We start from the raw sequence: 20,466 nt of genomic DNA on the forward strand, positions 1-20,466 counted from the left end.
TCAACATGTGGTAGAGTCGCATAGTACAGATCTGACTCTGGGTGATGAAATCATCAAAGGGGAAAGGTCACGGTCAATGCCAATAATAACCATGCACACATGAATAGTAATCATACTATACTGCAGGTAAGTACAACACATATTCAATGTAATTATTTATATCAACCATTAACAAAAATATAGTTAAATAATAGCCAATGCTTACTTTTTTATTTTAAGCTGTCGCAGTCAATTGCAAAACATTCTGTGCCTTGCAAAAGTATTCACCCCCCTTGGTGTTTTTCATATTTTGTTGCATTACAACCTGTAATTTAAATTGATTTTTATTTGGATTTCATGTATTGAAATAGCCCAAATCGGTGAAGTGAAATGAAAAAAATTACTTGTTTCAAACAATTCTAAAAAATAAATAACGGAAAAGTGGTGCGTGCATATGTATTCACCCCTTTTGCTATGAAGCCCCTAAATAAGATCTGGGGCAACCAATTACCTTCAGAAGTCACATAATTAGTTAAATAAAGTCCACCTGTGTGCAATGATCTGTCACTTGATTTCAGTATATATACACACCTGTTCTGAAAGGCCCCAGAGTCTGCAACACCACTAAGCAAGGGGCACCACCAAGCAAGCGGCACCATGAACACCAAGGAGCTCTCCAAACAGATCAGGGACAAAGTTGTGGAGAAGTACAGATCAGGGTTGGGTTATAAAAAAAATACCAGAAACTTTTAACATCCCACGGAGCACCATTAAATCCATTATTAAAAAATGGAAAGAATATGGCAACACTAGAAACCTGCCAAGAGAGGGCCGCCCACCAAAACTCACGGACCGGGCAAGGAGGGCATTAATCAGAGAGGCAACAAAGAGACCAAAGATAACCCTGAAGGAGCTGCAAAGCTCCACAGCGGAGATTGGAGTATCTGTTCATAGGACCACTTTAAGCCGTACACTCCACAGAGCTGGGCTTTACGGAAGAGTGGCCAGAAAAAAGCCATTGCTTAAAGAAAAAAATAAGCAAACACATTTGGTGTTCGCCAAAAGGCATGTGGGAGACTCCCCAAACATATGGAAGAAGGTACTCTGGTCAGATGAGACTAAAATTGAGCTTTTTGGCCATCAAGGAAAACACTATGTCTGGCGCAAACCCAACACCTCATCACCCCGAGAACACCATCCCCACAGTGAAATTCTTGAGGAAAACCTGTTTCAGTCTTCCAGAGATTTGAGACTGGGATGGAGGTTCACCATCCAGCAGGACAATGACCCTAAGCATACTTCTAAAGCAACACTTGAGTGGTTTAAGGGGAAACATTTAAATGTCTTGGAATGGCCTAGTCAAAGCCCAGACCTCAATCCAATTGAGAATCTGTGGTATGACTTAAAGATTGCTGTACACCAGCGGAACCCATCCAACTTGAAGGAGCTGGAGCAGTTTTGCATTGAAGAATGGGAAAAAATCCCAGTGGCTAGATGTGCCAAGCTTATAGAGATACCCCAAGAGTCTTGCAGCTGTAATTGCTGCAAAAGGTGGCTCTAAAAAGTATTGACTTTGGGGGGGTGAATAGTTATGCATGCTCAAGTTCTGTTTGTTTTTTTCACAATAAAAAATATTTTGCATCTTCAAAGTGGTAGGCATGTTGTGTAAATCAAATGATACAAACCGCCCAAAAATCTATTTTAATTCCAGATTGTAAGGCAACAAAATAGGAAAAATGCCAAGGGGGGTGAATACTTTCACAAGCCACTGTAAGCTGGGGAGTTTTTGAGTCGTTCAGTCAGAGTTTCCTCTTGATTGCTAGATATAGCATAAATTATTTGTTTCACAGTGTTATCTGACAAAGGTATTGATGTGAGTTTCTGTGCCTCTGCCTCCCCTTACCATACAGTATGTTTCCACCATATCAATTGCGGCCGGTAATATCAAACTCTGTAGTAGTGTGGTGTCATAGTGTAGAGGGCCTAGTGTGGTGTCATAGTGTAGAGGGCCTAGTGTGGTGTCATAGTGTAGAGGGCATAGTGTGGTGTCATAGTGTAGAGGGCCTAGTGTGGTGTCATAGTGTAGAGGGCCTAGTGTGGTGTCATAGTGTAGAGGGCCTAGTGTGGTGTCATAGTGTAGAGGGCCTAGTGTGGTGTCATAGTGTAGAGGGCCTAGTGTGGTGTCATAGTGTAGAGGGCCTAGTGTGGTGTCATAGTGTAGAGGGCCTAGTGTGGTGTCATAGTGTAGAGGGCCTAGTGTGGTGTCATAGTGTAGAGGGCCTAGTCATTCACTGTGTGATTGAAGTGCAGCCTTTTTCCCACAAAGGGCTCTCTGGTTGAATTTGATCTTTTAGATTTGAATAATTTTCATTTATATTTTTAAGGTTAACCACATTACAATGCTTGAGATACAAAGATGGCATTATAAAATATATATATACAGTAAATATAATATATACAGTACAAGTCAAAAGTTTGGACACACCTACTCACCTACTCAATCCAGGGTTTTTCTTTATTTTTACTATTTTCTACATTATATAATAATAGTGAAGACATCAAAAGTATGAAATAACACATATGGAATCATGTAGTAACCAAAAAAAGTGTAAAACAAATCAAAATATATTTTATATTTGAGATTCTTCAAATAGCCACCCTTTGCCTTGATGACAGCTTTGAAAACTCTGGCACTTTTTCAACCAGCTTCACCTGGAATGCTTTTCTAACAGTCTTGAAGGAGTTCCCACATACAGTGGGGGAAAAAAGTATTTAGTCAGCCACCAATTGTGCAAGTTCTCCCACTTAAAAAGATGAGAGAGGCCTGTAATTTTCATCATAGGTACACGTCAACTACGACAGACAAATTCAGGAAAAAAAATCCAGAAAATCACATTGTAGGATTTTTAATGAATTTATTTGCAAATTATATGGTGGAAAATAAGTATTTGGTCAATAACAAAAGTTTCTCAAAACTTTGTTATATACCCTTTGTTGGCAATGACACAGGTCAAACGTTTTCTGTAAGTCTTCACTAGGTTTTCACACACTGTTGCTGGTATTTTGGCCCATTCCTACATGCAGATCTCCTCTAGAGCAGTGATGTTTTGGGGCTGTCGCTGGGCAACACGGACTTTCAACTCCCTCCAAAGATTTTCTATGGGGTTGAGATCTGGAGACTGGCTAGGCCACTCCAGGACCTTGAAATGCTTCTTACGAAGCCACTCCTTCGTTGCCCGGGCGGTGTGTTTGGGATCATTGTCATGCTGAAAGACGCAGCCATGTTTCGTCTTCAATGCCCTTGCTGATGGAAGGAGGTTTTCAGTCAAAATCTCACAACACATGGCCCCATTCATTCTTTCCTTTACACGGATCAGTCGTCCTGATCCCTTTGCAGAAAATCAGCCCCAAAGCATGATGTTTCCACCCCCATGCTTCACAGTAGGTATGGTGTTCTTTGGATGCAACTCAGCATTCTTTGTCCTCCAAACACGACGAGTTGATTTTTTACCAAAAAGTTATATTTTGGTTTCATCTGACCATATGACATTCTCCCAATCCTCTTCTGGATCATCCAAATGCACTCTAGCAAAATTCAGACGGGCCTGGACATGTACTGACTTAAGCAGGGGGGACACGTCTTGCACTGCAGGATTTGAGTCCCTGGCGGCGTAGTGTGTTACTGATGGTAGGCTTTGTTACTTTGGTCCCAGCTCTCTGCAGGTCATTCACTAGGTCCCCCCGTGTGGTTCTGGGATTTTTGCTCACCGTTCCTGTGATCATTTTGACCCCACGGGGTGAGATCTTGCGTGGAGCCCCAGATCGAGGGAGATTATCAGTGGTCTTGTATGTCTTCCATTTCCTAATAATTGCTCCCACAGTTGATTTCTTCAAACCAAGCTGCTTACCTATTGCAGATTCAGTCTTCCCAGCCTGGTGCAGGTCTACAATTTTGTTTCTGGTGTCCTTTGACAGCTTTTTGGTCTTGGCCATAGTGGAGTTTGGAGTGTGACTGTTTGAGGTTGTGGACAGGTGTCTTTTATACTAATAACAAGTTCAAACAGGTGCCATTAATACAGGTAACGAGTGGAGGAAAGAGGAGCCTCTTAAAGAAGAAGTTACAGGTCTGTGAGAGCCAAACTTATTTTCCACCATAATTTGCAAATAAATTCATTAAAAATCCTACAATGTGATTTTCTGATGAAAATTACAGGCCTCTCTCATCTTTTTAAGAGGGAGAACATGCACAATTGGTGGCTGACTAAATATGTTTTCCCCCCACTGTATTCTGAGCACTTGTTGGCTGCTTTTCCTTCACTCTGCAGTCCAACTCATCCCAAACCATCTCAATTGGGTTGAGGTCGGGGGATTGTGAAGACCAGGTCATCTGATGCAGCACTCCATCATGCTCCTTCTTGGTAAAATAGCCCTTACATAGCCTCCATATCTGTTATTTCATACTTTTGATGTCTTCACTATTATTCTACAATGAAGAAAATAGTGAAAAATAAATTAAAACCCTTGAATGAGTAGGTGTGTCCAAACTTTTGACTGGTACTGTCTAACAAAACCGTTTGACATAGAAACACCGGATTTTCGGTGGGTTTTATGAAATAATGTTTATTAATTATAATATTATGTAAAATATTAATAACAGTCCACCCATGAGGCCACTAGGTTATTTGGCTATGAACTAAACATTTAAATATATCCCATTGAAGTCTATGGAGCTTTGATGCAAATGTAAAACAGTTATAGTTCAAAAAGTATACATAGTATCAAAAAGGTGTATTTAAGCAATCGATTGTGAGTAATTCTGCACATTTTAAAGTTGTTTGGTGTTGGTAGCTTTTAAGGTTTTGGCGCTACAGGTGGCAGCGGATAATAATAACTAGAAAAGTACATGTCCTAAACAAAATGTGTGCGCTTCTTAGCTTGTCTTGAATTCTTAATGGTTGATAGGATAGGATAGCCTGAACATCTGAAAGTTGGTTTTTGTTAATCTAGTTTGGTTCAAGAGTTACTATTAATGTTGGTGGCCTCTTTTATGCTAGGTCATGCTAATTTAAATAGTTACAATTGATAACGTTTTTTTAAATGTTAATTGTTTTAATGTTTGTAGCTGAAATGGTTAAAGAGCAGTAGCATGTAAAATATATACAGCCTGTATGTTTTGTTTCAACCCAAAAACACAGGGGAGAAAGTACCAGTGAATTGTGCCTTAAAAGTTTGAACACATACCTTCATTTAAAACCTGGTTTTGATGTTGCTCTTCACCTTGAGTCTTTTATATCAAAAAGGGCAACAGAAGAAAAAAATTGTGAGGATCACGAAGGAGCAACATGTCTTCTATGACATCATCAATATGAAATAGTTTTCAGAACAAGTGGTATTTTATGGAGAAACAAACATTTTGTATAATGGGATGCAAAAAATGTGCACTACTTTGTATTGGACAATGATGACAACAGAGGAAAGTCAGCATGTTTTCTGATAAAGGGGAGAAGAAAGCATAAACTATACCTGTCTTCCTGCTTGTTTTATCTCTTCATAGACTACATCATGTCCTTTGTGTTCTGTTACTACACACAGACTGCAGATCAGCTTCTGGTCTGTCCTGCAGAACACCTCCAGAGCTCTGTGGTGCTCCTGACAGAGTCTCTCCTCCAGGTCTCCAGTCACCTCCACCAGGGTGTGTCTCTGTAGTTTAGGTACTGTGTAGTGCTTCCTAACGTGGGTCTCACAGTAGCACTGGTTGCAGGTCAGACAGGACTTCACAGCTTTGACCTCACAGACATCACAGACCACCTCTCCTGTCCTGATGCTAAGTGGAAGACAGCACAATATATATTTATTTTTTATTTTTATATTTTTCTTTACACTACATTATGTTGTTAGATTTATTGAACATTTTAGCATTTCCATTTCCAGTCCTAATTCTTTCCTTACAGGCATCACAAGTTTAGGCCCTCTTTGTCTCTGTCATACATCCTTACAATTGTTGTCAAATATATTGCAATATTCTGACATTAATTGTTTACTAGATTCATCAAAGGAAGATATAATCTCACTTCTCTTTTTGAGTAGAGGCCTCCTCCTTAATAATATGGACAACCATTGATTGGTCGCTCTTTATTGATAGACAACTCGGGGTTGGTCACGCTGCTCTCTCCAAATTTGGTAGTGACTGGAAACGCCAACCGCATGCTTTACATTTATACATCCGGTGAAACATCTGGCTCATTGTTTTATCTGTGGCTATACGTCAACTTTGTATGCTAGCAGACGTTTAAAATGTTATATACACACTCCGAGAACATTAAACTATTAATTTGTGGGGCAGGGTGACTTGCTTACCTAGCCTACACAAGTCACCTCATAACTAGGCGAGTGGGGACCTCTAGTGGTGGTTACAATGCACAACACATTTTCTTGAATAAATATAGGAATAGAATAGACTTGAATAAGTTAGTGACAAAATGACTGATTACTCTGCTATTCTCCACTGCACATAATCAAATAGTAAAGTAAACAAATTATTAGTGACATCAAATTGGATAAAATAACATAAATAAAATGTATTATCTTACTCCTCTTCTTTAGTTAAGTCTCCCTCCTTGAATACAGAAGGGTTAGCCATAGATAACTCTTCATGGATAGATAACTGGGGGCTGGTGACTCTGGTCTCTCCAGATGGATCCTGCAAGCCGTAAAAGACAGTCCCACAATTCAATCGAACATACCAGAAACATGTGTCATGTTATACAGTGCATTCGGAAAGTATTCAGACCGCTTGACTTTTTCCACATTTTGTTACGTTACAGCCTTATTCTAAAAATGATTAAATAAATAAAAATCCTCATCAATCTACACACAATACCCCATAATGACAAAGCAAAACCTTTTTTTTATGTTTGCAAATGTATTAAACCTAATAAACAGAAATGCCTTATTTACATAATGATATAACGTCTTTTGATAAAGTATTTGTTAATGTCTTTAAACTCATGAGAGCTGTATGTGGGAGAGAGGGCAAGGATACGCCATGTGTTATTGATGTCACTGGTGGGTGACAGAAGGTCGGCGTGCCAAGATAGATTGGGGGTCACTGGTGCTAATCTTAGAAGGAGTACGTGATGGAATGGCCTGGCTAGGGTGCCACACGATACCATGTAGGGGGATCCTATTGAAGGAGATGAGTGACACTCAATAATCGTTGGTAACTGTTGGATGGAAGTAGCTTGGAAAGCATGATATAAACTGAGAGACTTCTATGTAAGTCATTCGGATGACAAGAGGCTACGCCGTACCGCTTGTCACACGAATCCAGTACTGTAACCATTAAATAACTATGAATCAACTGTCCATCTAAGTGTTCGACTACTCTCTTGCGTCCTGAACTTCTTGATACCAGAAAACTCATCATAACACATAAGTATTCAGACCCTTTGCTATGAGACTCAAAATGTATCTCAGGTGCATCCTGTTTCCATTGATCATCACTGAGATGTGTCTTCAACTTGACTGCAATTGGAAAGTATTCAGACCCCTTGACTTTTTCCACATTTTGTTATGTTACAGCCTTATTCTAAAATGTATTAAATCGTTTTTTACCCCCTCACCAATCTACACACGATACCCGATAATGACAAAGCAAAAACTGTTTTTTAGAAAATGTTGCACATTTATTAAAAATAAAGAGTGAAATATCACATTTACATAAGTATTCAGACCATTTACTCAGTACTTTGTTGAAGCGCCTTTGGCAGCGATTACAGCTTTGAGTCTTCTTGGGTATGACGCTATAAGCTTGGCACACCTGTATTTGAGGAGTTTCTCCCATTCTTCTCTGCATATCCTCTCAAGGTCTGTCAGGTTGGATGGGGAGTGTCGCTGCACAGCTATTTTCAGGTTTCTCCAGAGATGTTCGATCAGGTTCAAGTCCGGGCTCTGGCTGGGCCACTCAAGGACATTTAGAGACTTGTCCCGAAGCCACTTGTGCGTTGTCTTGGCTGTGTGCTTAGGGTCGTTGTCCTGTTGGAAGGTGAACCGTCACCCCAGTGTGAGGTCCTGAGCGCTCCGGAGCAGGTTTTCATCAAGGGTCTCCCTGTACTTTGCTCCGTTCATCTTTCCTTCAATCCTGACTAGTCTCCCAGTCCCTGTGGCTGAAAAACATTCTAACAGCATGATGTTGCGACCACCATACTTCACCATAGGGATGGTGCCAGGTTTCCTCCAGACGTGACGCTTGGCATTCAGGCCAAATAATTCAATCTTGGTTTCATCAGACCAGAGAATCTTGCTTGTGTCGTAGTAAATATAAAATGTTATAGATTGATCTGAGTAAAATGTTGTGTTAGGAGCTTGTTTTCAATAAATGCTGTTCCTATGCAAGAACAATGGACAGAGGACCATATCTTGTCACCTGGTGGCCAAGGACAACACCCACGCCACAGGCCACAATCACTTGTTGCTCCCCACGAGTTTCCCTTGAGACACACACACACACACACACACACATCTCACTGTGGACGCACACTCATTCTCATGCCTCACGAGTTCTTTGACACACACAGACATTTCTCTGTGGACGCACACACAAACTCCACTTCCTTCTACTGGTCGGGTGCCAAGGGCAGAGGACTCTGCCGTGCACCAATGGGGCTTCTACTCTGGACAGAGCAGACCCGCCTCCTACGCCTCGGGAACCAATCAAGGGACTAGAAGAAGGACCCCTTCCTTATTGTTACATTGTATAAAATAATGCTGTAACTCTGTTTATGGATCCTTTCTCAACTGTCTCCATAAGAGGCAATTGAATGGGTCCATGCATGTAGCTTGAGCAGTACCAGCTATCTCTGTTTTAATAAACTGCCTTTTTGCTTAAACCTAATTCCACTCTGTCCAGCGTCGTTGGTTTTGTACTTCCTCTCCTTATTATGGTTTCACCAACAAATGTCATGGTCTGAGAGCCTTTCGATGCCTTTTGACAAACTCCAAGCGGGCTGTCATGTGACTTTTACTGAGGAGTGGCTTCCGTCTGGCCACTCTACCATAAAGCCCTGATTGGTGGAGTGCTGCAGAGATGGTTGTCCTTCTGGAAGGTTCTCCCATCTCCACAGAGGAACTCTGGAGCTCTGTCAGAGTGACCATTGGGTTCTTGGTCACCTCCCTGACCAAGGCCCTTCTCCCCCGATTGCTCAGTTTGGCCGGGCGGCAAGCCCTAGGAACAGTCTTGGTGGTTCCAAACTTCTTCCATTTAAAAATGATGGAGGCCACTGTGTTCTTGGGGACCTTCAATGCATCAGAAATGTTTTGGAACCCTTCCCCAGGTCTGTGCGTCAACATAATCCTGTCTCGAAGCTCTATGGACAATTCCTTCAACCTCATGGCTTGGTTTTTGCTCTGACTTGCACTGTCAACTGTGGGACCTTGTATAAACAGGTGTGTGCCTTTCCAAATCATGTCCAATCAAATTAATTTACCACAGGTGGACTCCATTCAAGTTGTAGAAACATCTCAAGGACTTACGAACAATGTTCTACTCCGATACGCTTTGTGGATACGGGCCCAGTTTAAGCCACCTTAACACTAATTGGCAGTGGTATTTAGAATAGATTAAAACAATTATATTCATGACCTACAAAGCATTGCAAGGCTTTGCCTCTAAATATTTAGCAGAACTTTGAGTATATTAAAAACCAGGTTTGTTTACAGGATTCCCTTGACAGGATTCCCTTGACATATCCAATACAATAGGTGAGAGAGTGTTTAGTGCAGGCTCCAAACTTGTTGAATTCATTGCCAGACAGCATTAGAAGTGCAGAATGTGTTTTAAATATTTAAAGGGGAATGGAAACACTTTAGGAAGTAAAGCTAAGCCAAAGAGATGTATTCAATTCACTACGGTAATACTAAACGTGCATTTAACATAAAAACATCTCTATATTTAGTATTTTGAGCATTGACAAGGTTTAGGCTATTTGAGCTATGGCCAGCACCATTTTAAATTGCCATAGTAACGACTGATGGCAGAGTATCAGTGGCAGGAATCAAAAAATTGTCTGTGGTGTGGTATTGCGTTTTAGCGTGAATCGAAGAGAGTGAGGTTACATGCGGACAAGGAAGATGGCAACAACAAGTAGTAAATCAAACATGAACTGTATAGCGTAAGGCTGTACGAATTGGCACAAAAACAAAATCCCTTGGTAAGCTACCATTGGCTACCCAAGGACCAACAACTGTGGCTCCATATCCTAAAGAGGAAGGACGTGCCAGCTCGAGCTAGCAGGATCTGCAGCCAGCATTTCGTGGACGAAGACTTTGCAATGAAGGGCACTTTCGATGCGGCAACCGGGAGTTTCGAATGGAAGGTAGTCATTGACCAACTAACAGATTGTAGTGGTAATATGAAAAGGGATACATTTTTTGTGCCATTTAGGCAAAATGGAATTCTAATCATCATTCCAGTCCAAATAAGCTCTGCGAACGTTCGATTCAATTCATTTGCTATGGGCTCGCGCTAGTGTTCCAGCTTAGCCAACGTTCTATTGCCGTTTTTCAGCCTTGGGTGAATTTTGACTCGTTCAATTGTCCAGCCTATCTATAGCCTAATAGATGCCTTAATCTTTTACAGGAAAGAATGGTTAGTACAGCCAAACTGACCGCTGGGTGCCAGTGTTCCTCTGCTGCGGTGGAGAAGAGGTCCACTGGGACCATCACTAAAGAGCTCAAGGCCCAGCTAGATTACGCGCACGACCATCAGTATAGGACCGAGTCCTGCCCATAACCGCCATAGATTAAATACAATTGATTGATTGTTTGCTGTGCTGCATGCTGTATATTCACTAACGGTCTGATGTGACATTTCTATAGTATCTGTAACATATTTTGGTGTGTATTTAATCTGCAGCTTAACTTCTTATAGCAGCAATCAGCAGTAGAAACAACAACAAAGGGACTCCCCACCCCTTGTTCGGTAAAAAGCTAAGGGATGGGGTTGGAGATATGTTTAACCACTCTCAAATCCATAAACAGAGCTATGGATGTAAGGACTGACTATCCATGGTATCAAAATGATCGTTTTAACCGTGTTATGAGGCTATATAGTGTTTGTTTACATACACTACCAGTCAAACGTTTTAGAACACCTACTAATGTCTTTATTTTTACTATTTTCTACATTGTAGAATAATAGTGAAGACATCAAAACTATGAAATAACACATATGGAATCATGTAGTAACCAAAAAAGTGTGAAACACATCAAAATATATTTTATATTTGAGATTCTTCAAATAACTACCCTTTGCCTTGATGACAGCTTTGCACACTCTTGGCATTCTCTCAACCAGCTTCACCTGGAATACTTTTCCAACAGTCTTGAAGGAGTTTCCACATATGCTGAGCACTTGTTGGCTGCTTTTCCTTCAATCTGCGGTCCGACTCATCCCAAATCATCTCAATTGGGTTGAGGTCGGGGGATTGTGGAGGCTAGGTCATCTGATGCAGTACCCCATCACTCTCCTTCTTGGTAAAATAGCCCTTACACAGCATGGAGGTGTGTTGGGTCATTGTCCTGTTGGGATGGCTGCAGAATCATGTGGTAGCCATGCTGGTTAAGTGTGCCTTGAATTCTAAATGAATCACAGACAGTGTCACCAGCAAAAGCACCCCCACACCATAACACCTCCTCCATGCTTTACGGTGGGAAATACACATGCAGAGATCATCCGTTCACCCACACAGCGTCTCACAAAGACACGGCGGTTGGAACCAAAAATCTCCAATTTGGACTCCAGAACAAAGGAGACATTTCCACCGTTCTAATGTCCATTGCTCGTGTTTCTTGGCCCAAGCAAGTCTCTTCTTCTTATTGGTGTCCTTTAGTCGTGGTTTCTTTGCAGCAATTTGACCAAGAATGCCTGATACACACAGTCTCCTCTGAACAGTTGATGTTGAGATGTGTCTGTTACTTGAACTCTGTGAAGCATTTATTTGGGCTGCAATTTCTGAGGCTGGTAACTCTAATGAACTTATCCTCTGCAGCAGAGGTAACTCTGGGTCTTCCATTCCTGTGGCGGTCCTCATGAGAGCCAGTTTCCTCATAGTGCTTGATGGTTTTTGCGACTGCACTTGAAGAAACTTTCAAAGTTCTTGAAATGTTCCGTCTTGAAAAGTAAGATGGACTGTCGTTTCTCTTTGCTTATTTGAGCTGTTCTTGCCATAATATGGACTTGGTCTTTTACCAAATAGGGCTATCTTCTGTATACCCCCCTACCTTGTCAGAACACAACTGACTGTCTCAAACGCATTAAGAAGGAACATTAACCCTCCCGTTGTCCTAGGGTCAAAATGACCCGCCACTGTGTTGAACCAACTTTATTTAATTTTTATATTTTGGGGATCATTTGTGAGAAGGAGGCAGTGATACTTTCTTTAAAGTCTCACTGCCTCCTTTTCACAAATGATCCCAAAAATATAAAAATTAAATAAAGTTGGTTCAACACAGTGGCGGGTCATTTTGACCCTAGGACAACGGGAGGGTTAAGAAGGAAAGAAATTCCACAAATTAACTTTTAAAAAGGCACTCCTGTTAATTGAAATGCATTCCAGGTGACTACCTCATGAAGCTGGTTGAGAGAATGCCAAGAGTGTGCAAAGCTGACATCAAGGCAAAGGGTGGCTATTTGAAGAATCTCAAATATAAAATATATTTTGATTTGTTTAACACTTTTTTGGTTACGACATGATTCCATATGTGTTATTTCATAGTTTATGTCTTCACTATTATTATACATTGTAGAAAATAGTAAAAATAAAGAAAAACCTTTGAATGAGTAGGTGTTCTAAAACTTTTGACCGGTACTGTATATATAATTTTTAATAATCGGCGTAAAACAAGCTTATATTTTGGCTTCTGATGGGGTACGACAGTTGAACTAAGCTCATGAGGCATTTATTTATAAGTTATATTCTTCAATAATCAATGGATACACATCATTAATTTATAAGTGCAAAAATGGATGTAGCAACTGCTGATTGCCCCTTTTAAGATAAGCTATTGTTGTATTGATCTTGTGAATCAAGCCTTTCATGTTAATCCTCTTCTTGTTTCATTGGAACTTGTTAAAACACATTAATAACCCTGTAATTTACTAGCTAGCTATGTATTTTTGTAATCCTGTTTTTGTGATCTCTTTCAACTACCATGTACCCAGTTCGCTTTGGATAAAAGCGCCTGCTAAATGGCATATATTATATAATTGAAGTCTGTTGATGCTGCCAACATGCTGCCTGGTGTAGTTACCATTCCTTTCCAATAGGTGGCAGCCAAAGCTTGTTTAAGTCACTATAGCAACAGGGACAGGGGGTTAGTGCGCGTTGAAAGTAGTTTCATCTTCAAAGCAAGTTTATCTGGTTACATTTGACTTTAACCTGTTGTTATAGCGGACAAGCTAACTACTACTATTTTTACATAAGGTGTTGGCATTAGGCCAGTCTCCTTGTCCATAGACTGCTTTCAAGGTAAGGACACAAACATGTTGTATTTTGTAATTTGGGTGAACTCTCTCTTTAAAATAGGTCTCTCTCTTTAAAATAGGTCTGGAAGAAAATCCTGCTTGCTCTCCAGGAGGGTTGGCCACCCCTGATCTATGTTTCCCAAGTACTGGGTGATTGAAAATGTTTTTGTTCCAAAAAAAAAAAAAAAGATCAAAATCACCCAACCTTCAAGACAAATCGAATGAATATTAATATTCAGGTGGTTTATGTCTACTCGTTGAAGATCCTTGCTATCATCTTACTGTACATAGACAACATGTTATGTGTTTATGAGTTGTGAATCCCCCTACCATCTCTGCCTAGCATGTGCACAAAACTAAAATGTCAAAAAGTATATTTAATTCCTGGAGCATTTAATATCCAATGCTTATTTGTATGACTTATTCAAAACTGTCCATGAATGGCTGCAAAAATAGCCTCATATAATTCATTTTCAAAGACACAAGTAGGCATATAAGATTTGAAATATGTGATTACACTGGCAGAACTGGGAAGAAGTGGAATAATAATGTGTGGGGAATAACAGTAGTGTTCTTGCTGATAAGCACACTAATTACCCTATATTTTAGCCCATTGTTAACAATGCGAATTGTTCCACTGATCAGACTAAATAAAGTAAAGAGATAATCAAATCTACTGAAGACAAGATTACATTAATCTGCCCCACACCCTAACCAAATTATTTTTCTATTTATTGTCCCCCCTCTAACATCAAACGTACACTTTTGGGTTCACAATCTGACAAAATGATTTTCATAGTTACAAATCAGGTCACCCTACCAAACTTCCCTGCTAAAACATACTGTAGGTAAGTTTGCTGCCTTTTCGTTGTCACAGCCTAAATGCCCATCACCAAACGAGGGGACTAATGCAAGTGTGGATTAAATCGACTTTAGTACATGCTGTCAAAAGGCTACATTCTGCAATAGGGACGGGAGTAACAACAACCTAATTTTGTTGACAACATTGTATATAAAACAGCGCTACCGTGCTACTCTTTTTACAGTTTTATTAACTCAGCGGATAACTTTCTCTCTCCATTCAGCTCCACTCTAATCTTGAGGGGCGTTTCTTTAAAATATGCATCCAATCCCCTTTAACCCTTTACGTAACTAGACCAATCATATGCTTCAATGTGCCCGGGTTCACAGTGCTGTGGCAAGACAGGACAATGATAGAGGTTCTGCTCATCTTAAATTGCAGGCGTAGATGCTCCGATTTCAAAATGATTTGGAGCACAGTTGAAAAGTTAACGCGCTGACTATACAATGGACTAATTAGAAAAATAAAAGCAGTCATTTTCATTGCGTGAGATATAAGAGGTGTGCCGTGAGAGCGTGAGAAGAGGGTCAAATGCGTGTTTACGGCCAATGGGTCAGAGTTGGCAGCTCTGAAAACTTTCTCTCCTGCCAGTGATGCAACACCGTCAATATGGCGATTCACAGTTAGCTGGCGTTCTAAAGCCTAGTGTTTCCATTCTCCTTTAAGTCCATAATAGTCCCATTTTAGGAATGTGCTTAATGCTTTTATCATAATGCCTTTAATTACAATAGACATGTTTCCATTAGTTACTCTAGGATGCGTTCGTAAATTCACTCTGGCTATCTACTGCAATTTCAGAGCACTCTCGTCTGAGTGTGCCAGAGTGCAGAATAACTGATGCGCAACACCCATTGAATATGACCGGTGTCAGTAAACGTCAGCAAAAAAACGTAATTATATTGTTGCCAGCAGCACAGTTAGTCACCAACGCTCCAGATAATTAATATGCCATTTATCAGACGCTTTTATCCAAAGCAACTTACAGTCATGCGTGCATACATTTTTACGTATGGGTGGTCCCATACTGGCCCCCCATGGGAAACGAACCCACAACCCTGGCGTTGCAAACGCCATGCTCTACCAACTGAGCTACACAGGGCCACCATGTTCTCTCATTTATTTCTCTCAACTTTAGCCAGTTAGCTTGGATGCTTGACCGCTGTTGTGAGGTCCGAACGCTCGGATCAACCCCTACTCCCTCGGGCCAGAGCATCCAGTGTGCGCTCTGAACGCTACGAGAGCGAAACAATCTGAATTTACGAATGGACAATCTGACAACTCTCTGAATTTACAAACGCCCAGAGCCACTCTGGTACTCCAAGTGAATTTATGAACACACCCCTAGTCACAATAGTCCGCCACAGTGGACATGTCATAATACCCATAAAAACACGGAAATGGTTCCAATTGTTTTTCCTCCATTTTTCACATTGTGAATATGACAAAAGATTTGAATTAATTGTGTGTATGGTGTAGGCGTACCTTGGCGTGATGTTTTAATATCCGTGTAATCAAGTGGCTCTGCCCCTCCTGCCCTGAATGACAGGTCGCCACTGCATGTAATTCTCTCTTGGACAAGGTGAGTTTTATCAATATATTCGCCTCAATTTACTCTAAAAAAATGCTACTTATTTATAAAAGTTACCTTGTCTGAGAGAGATTTGCGCGGTTATCAAAACGTCACGTGAGGGTAAGCCTACACGAAACACAGACCTTATATGAAGTAGTTCTAAAATCCCAGTTGGAAAAATGTGTGGCGATAAAACGATTGGAACCATTATGACTCATAATGTGGTACTCAATAAACGTATTACAGAAGGCTTTGTATAAAATACAATTGCATATACAGTCTTTACAGAAGTCATACTTCATTTTTTTATGTCAATTTGGAAAGACCAAAAAACGTTTTGTTGTATCAAAACATGAAACAAGAATGTGGTTTAGGCTTGTCTCTTGAAATAGTAACTTTAAAGAAGTCCTTACCTGTTGAGTTGGTACCCAGAGTCATATATGTCTACAAATGGAGATGAAGCTTTATAGCTATGTGGGGTGTAGGCTTAGTTGTACTTCGTGATGTGATAGGTCACCCTTATCTTGAAGGTTTTTCCTTTCTAGTCAGTCAGGTGATTTCTTGTAAATCATGGAGGTTGTTCCAGTCTATTTAGTTCAGCTGCAGCAGCATTGCCCCTTCCTCGCATGCCTCCTGCCTCACCTGGGACAACTTTAGAGATTCCTGTTTTTCTAAGGTGAAAAGACTACAACAGTCACAAGGCTGTTGACAACCAAGTCAACCATGACTGCAGTTGTTTAACATATCAGTTAAAACCACCGGTTAACATAAGTTCTGTTAACGTCATAAGATTAATAATGTAATAATAAAGTTATGACGTTATCCGGTAGTAATTATGTTATCAGATGAGTAACAATGTTTTTGATGATTAATGTAATAACGTCAACTGATCATGTAATAACATACAATGTTTTCATGCACTATTTCCCTCATTTTGATGCACATACCACCCTGCACCAATTGGAAGCACACACACACATGCACATGTACGCATATACAAACACACACTCACAACCACACATTGAACTGTACACACATGCAGTCACACACACACATATGCAGTCACACACACACACACTTTATATGAAGGCGTATACATCTTAATGAAACCAGTGATAACACCATTATGGGTGTTTCAGTATCATTCATAACACTAGAAGTCTTCAAGGGTCCACTCGAATCCGGGTCAGAAATTCTGTAGTTTACCCTTGGATCCGGGTCGGATCTGATTTGATTGTCATTGGTCTCGGGTATGTGTAATTATAATTATAGACCCGAAAGCAACTGCTCAGTGGTGTAAAGTACTTAAGTAAAAATACTTTAAAGTACTGCTTATGTCGTTTTTTTGTGTATCTGTCATTTACTTTACTATTTATATTTTGGACAACTTTTACTTTTACTTCACTACATTCCTAAAGAAAATAATGTACTTTTTACTCCATGCATTTTCCCTGACACCCAAAAGTACTCGTTACATTTTGAATTCTTAGAAGGACAGGAAAAATTGTCATCAAGAGAATATCTCTGGTCATCCCTACTGCCTCTGATCTGGTGGACTCATTAAACACAAATGCTTTGTTTGTACATTATGTCTGAGTGTTGGAGTGTGCCTCTGGCTATCCATGAATAAATAAAAAACAAGACGATGTTGCCGTCTATTTTGGTTAATTTAAGGAATTTGAAATGGTTTTCCCTTTCTAGTCAGTCAGGTGATTTCTTGTAAATCATGGAGGTTGTCCTAGTCTGTTTAGTTCAGCTGCGGCCGCAGTTGCCCCTTCCTTGCAGGCCGCCTGCCTCACCTGGGACAACTTTAGGGATTCCTGTTTTTCTAAGGTGAAAAGACTACAACAGTCACGAGGCTGTTGACAACCAAGGCAAACATTACTGCTGTTGTTCAACATATCAGTCAACCTATTTACTGTGTCCTCAAAATGATTAAACATTTTGTTTAATGTAGTAAAGTTTATTTTCAATTTCTACTTCAAATGGAGCACACTTTATTAATATAATGTATTAAATCATATTAAATAATGTCATTCAAATAAGTTGACTCACCCACATACAGTGGGGACATAACTATTGCCCTTGATAAAGACTGTGTGAAATAACTCATACAAATATTGAGCTATATTTTATGCTCAACATTTGTTATACTAATACAATTTCTCAGAGAAAGAGATTTAAATAAACCTACCATTAAAATTATAGACTGATCATGTCTTTGTCAGTGGGCAAACGTACAAAATCAGCAGGGGATCAAATACTTTTTTTCCTCACTGTATATATATATATATATATATATATATATATATATATATATATATATATATATAATTTCCTGAGCTGTCTTATATCTCTCAGATGTAGAACAGACACTTCAAAGCATATTTACGTTTGATGAATCTTTGATGAATCTGTTATCCAATGTGTTTCTATTGGCTAATAGCAGGAAGGCCAAATTGTATGTTTCATCAAATACTTTATTTTATATTTTTGATGCCTACAGAGGTCCTAAAATTCCAACTCAAATAACAAAATGATCCTTTGTATATAAATATAAATAAAGTATGATCATCTTAAAACAATTCCATATGTTAACTTAGTAGAAACCCAGCCCCGGGCAGACTCTAAGGTTAAAACCACCGGTTAACATAAGTTACGTTAATGTAATAAGATTAATAATGTCATAATAAAGTTATTACGTTATCTGGTGGTAATTATGTTATCAGGTGAGTAACAATGTTTTTGATGAATAATGTAATAATGTCAACTGATCATGTAATAACATACCAAAGTCAATGTTTTGATGCACTATTTCCCTCATTTTGATGCACAAACCACCCTCCACCAATTGGAAGCACACACACACATGCACATGTACGCATATACAAACACACACTCACAACCACACATTGAACTGTACACACATGCGGTCACACACACACCCTTTATATGAAGGGGTATACATCTTAAAGAAACCAGTGATAACACCATTATGAGTGTTTCAGTATCATTCATAACAACTAGAAGTCTTCAAGGGTCCACCCGAACCCGGGTCAGAAATTCTGTAGTTTACCCTTGAATCCGGGTCGGTTCTAATTTGATTGTCATGAGTCTCGCGTATGTGTAATTATAATTATAGACCCGAAAGCAACTGCTCAGTGGTGTAAAGTACTTAAGTAAAAATACTTTAAAGTAATACTTAAGTCGTTTTTTTGTGTACATTTAATTTACTTTACTATTTATATATTTGACAATTTTTACTTTTACTTCTCTACATTCCTAAAGAAAATAATGTACTTTTTACTCCATACTGTTTCCCTGACACCCAAAAGTACTCTTTACATTTTGAATTCTTAGAAGGACAGGAAAAATGGTCATCAAGAGAATATATCTGGTCATCCCTACTGCCTCTGATCATGCAACTCACTAAACACAAAAGCTTTGTTTGTAAATTATGTCTGAGTGTTGGAATGTGCCTCTGGCTATCCATAAATAAATAAAAACAAGACAATGGTGCCATCTATTTTGGTTAATATAAGGAATTTGAAATGGTTTTCCCTTTCTAGTCAGTCAGGTGATTTCTTGTAAATCATGGAGGTTGTTCCAGTCTATTTAGTTCAGCTACAGCAGCATTGCCCTTTCCTCGTATTCGGCCTGCCTCACCTGGGACAACTTTAGGGATTCCTGTTTTTCTAAGGTGAAAATACTACAACGTCCAGAAGGCTGTTGACAACCAAGTCAACCATGACTACTGTTGTTCAACATATCAGTCAACCTATTTCCTATATTCTCAAAATGATTAAACATTTTGTTTAATGTAGTAAAGTTTATTTTCTATTTCTACTTCAAACGGAGCACACTTTATTAATATAATGTATTAAATCATATTAAATAATGTCATTCAAATAAGTTGACTCACCCACATACAGTGGGGACAGAATTATTGCCCTTGATAAAGACTTTGTGAAATAACTCATGCAAATATTGAGCTATATTGTATGCTCAACATTTGTTATACTAATACAATTGCTCAGAGAAAAATATTTTGTTTAACAAGTAATAAAACAAATCTAAAAGAGAAGGGTCAACATTATTGGATCCTCTGTTTTCAATACCTTAGTACCCTCCCCTTGCAAGGATAATGACACAGACTTTTTCTAAAATGTTTTATGAGATTGGAAAACACATATTGGGAGGGATCTTCGACCATTCCTCCATAAAAAATATTTCCTTTACCTTGGTATCCTTCATCTGCTCTTATGGACTGCCCCCTTCAATTCAAAGCACAGGTTTTCTATGGGGTTACAAACTAATACAAACCCATCGAAAGCTGAGACTCATGAACACGTACATACATGTCTGTTGTTTTGCTCTACAACCCCCACAAGCCTCAAGACTCGTCTGAATGTAACCCATTTAAAAAATGAATGGAAGTACTTTACTGCCCAGAAAATGGTTAAATGTGGGTAATATATATATATATATATAAATATATATACATATATATATAATTTCCTGAGCTGTCTTATA

The 20,466-nt window shown here is 39.4% G+C and overlaps 1 protein-coding gene across 1 annotated transcript in view; it reads right to left on the reverse strand.

Moving 5' to 3' along the window:
• LOC121536025 overlaps nucleotides 1-20,466 on the reverse strand; it is a gene marked incomplete at its 5' end in the record, with an annotated part of 55,588 nt that overhangs the window by 23,358 nt on the left and 11,764 nt on the right. The window contains 3 exons of the mRNA XM_045217367.1: nucleotides 5,221-5,263; nucleotides 5,503-5,803; nucleotides 6,570-6,679. Of these exons, the coding sequence (XP_045073302.1) occupies nucleotides 5,221-5,263; nucleotides 5,503-5,803; nucleotides 6,570-6,679 (454 nt within the window). The remainder of the gene's footprint in view (nucleotides 1-5,220; nucleotides 5,264-5,502; nucleotides 5,804-6,569; nucleotides 6,680-20,466) is intronic.

Source organism: Coregonus clupeaformis, unplaced genomic scaffold (genome assembly GCF_020615455.1).
Source record: "Coregonus clupeaformis isolate EN_2021a unplaced genomic scaffold, ASM2061545v1 scaf1033, whole genome shotgun sequence".
Classification (NCBI taxonomy): Eukaryota; Metazoa; Chordata; class Actinopteri; order Salmoniformes; family Salmonidae; genus Coregonus; species Coregonus clupeaformis.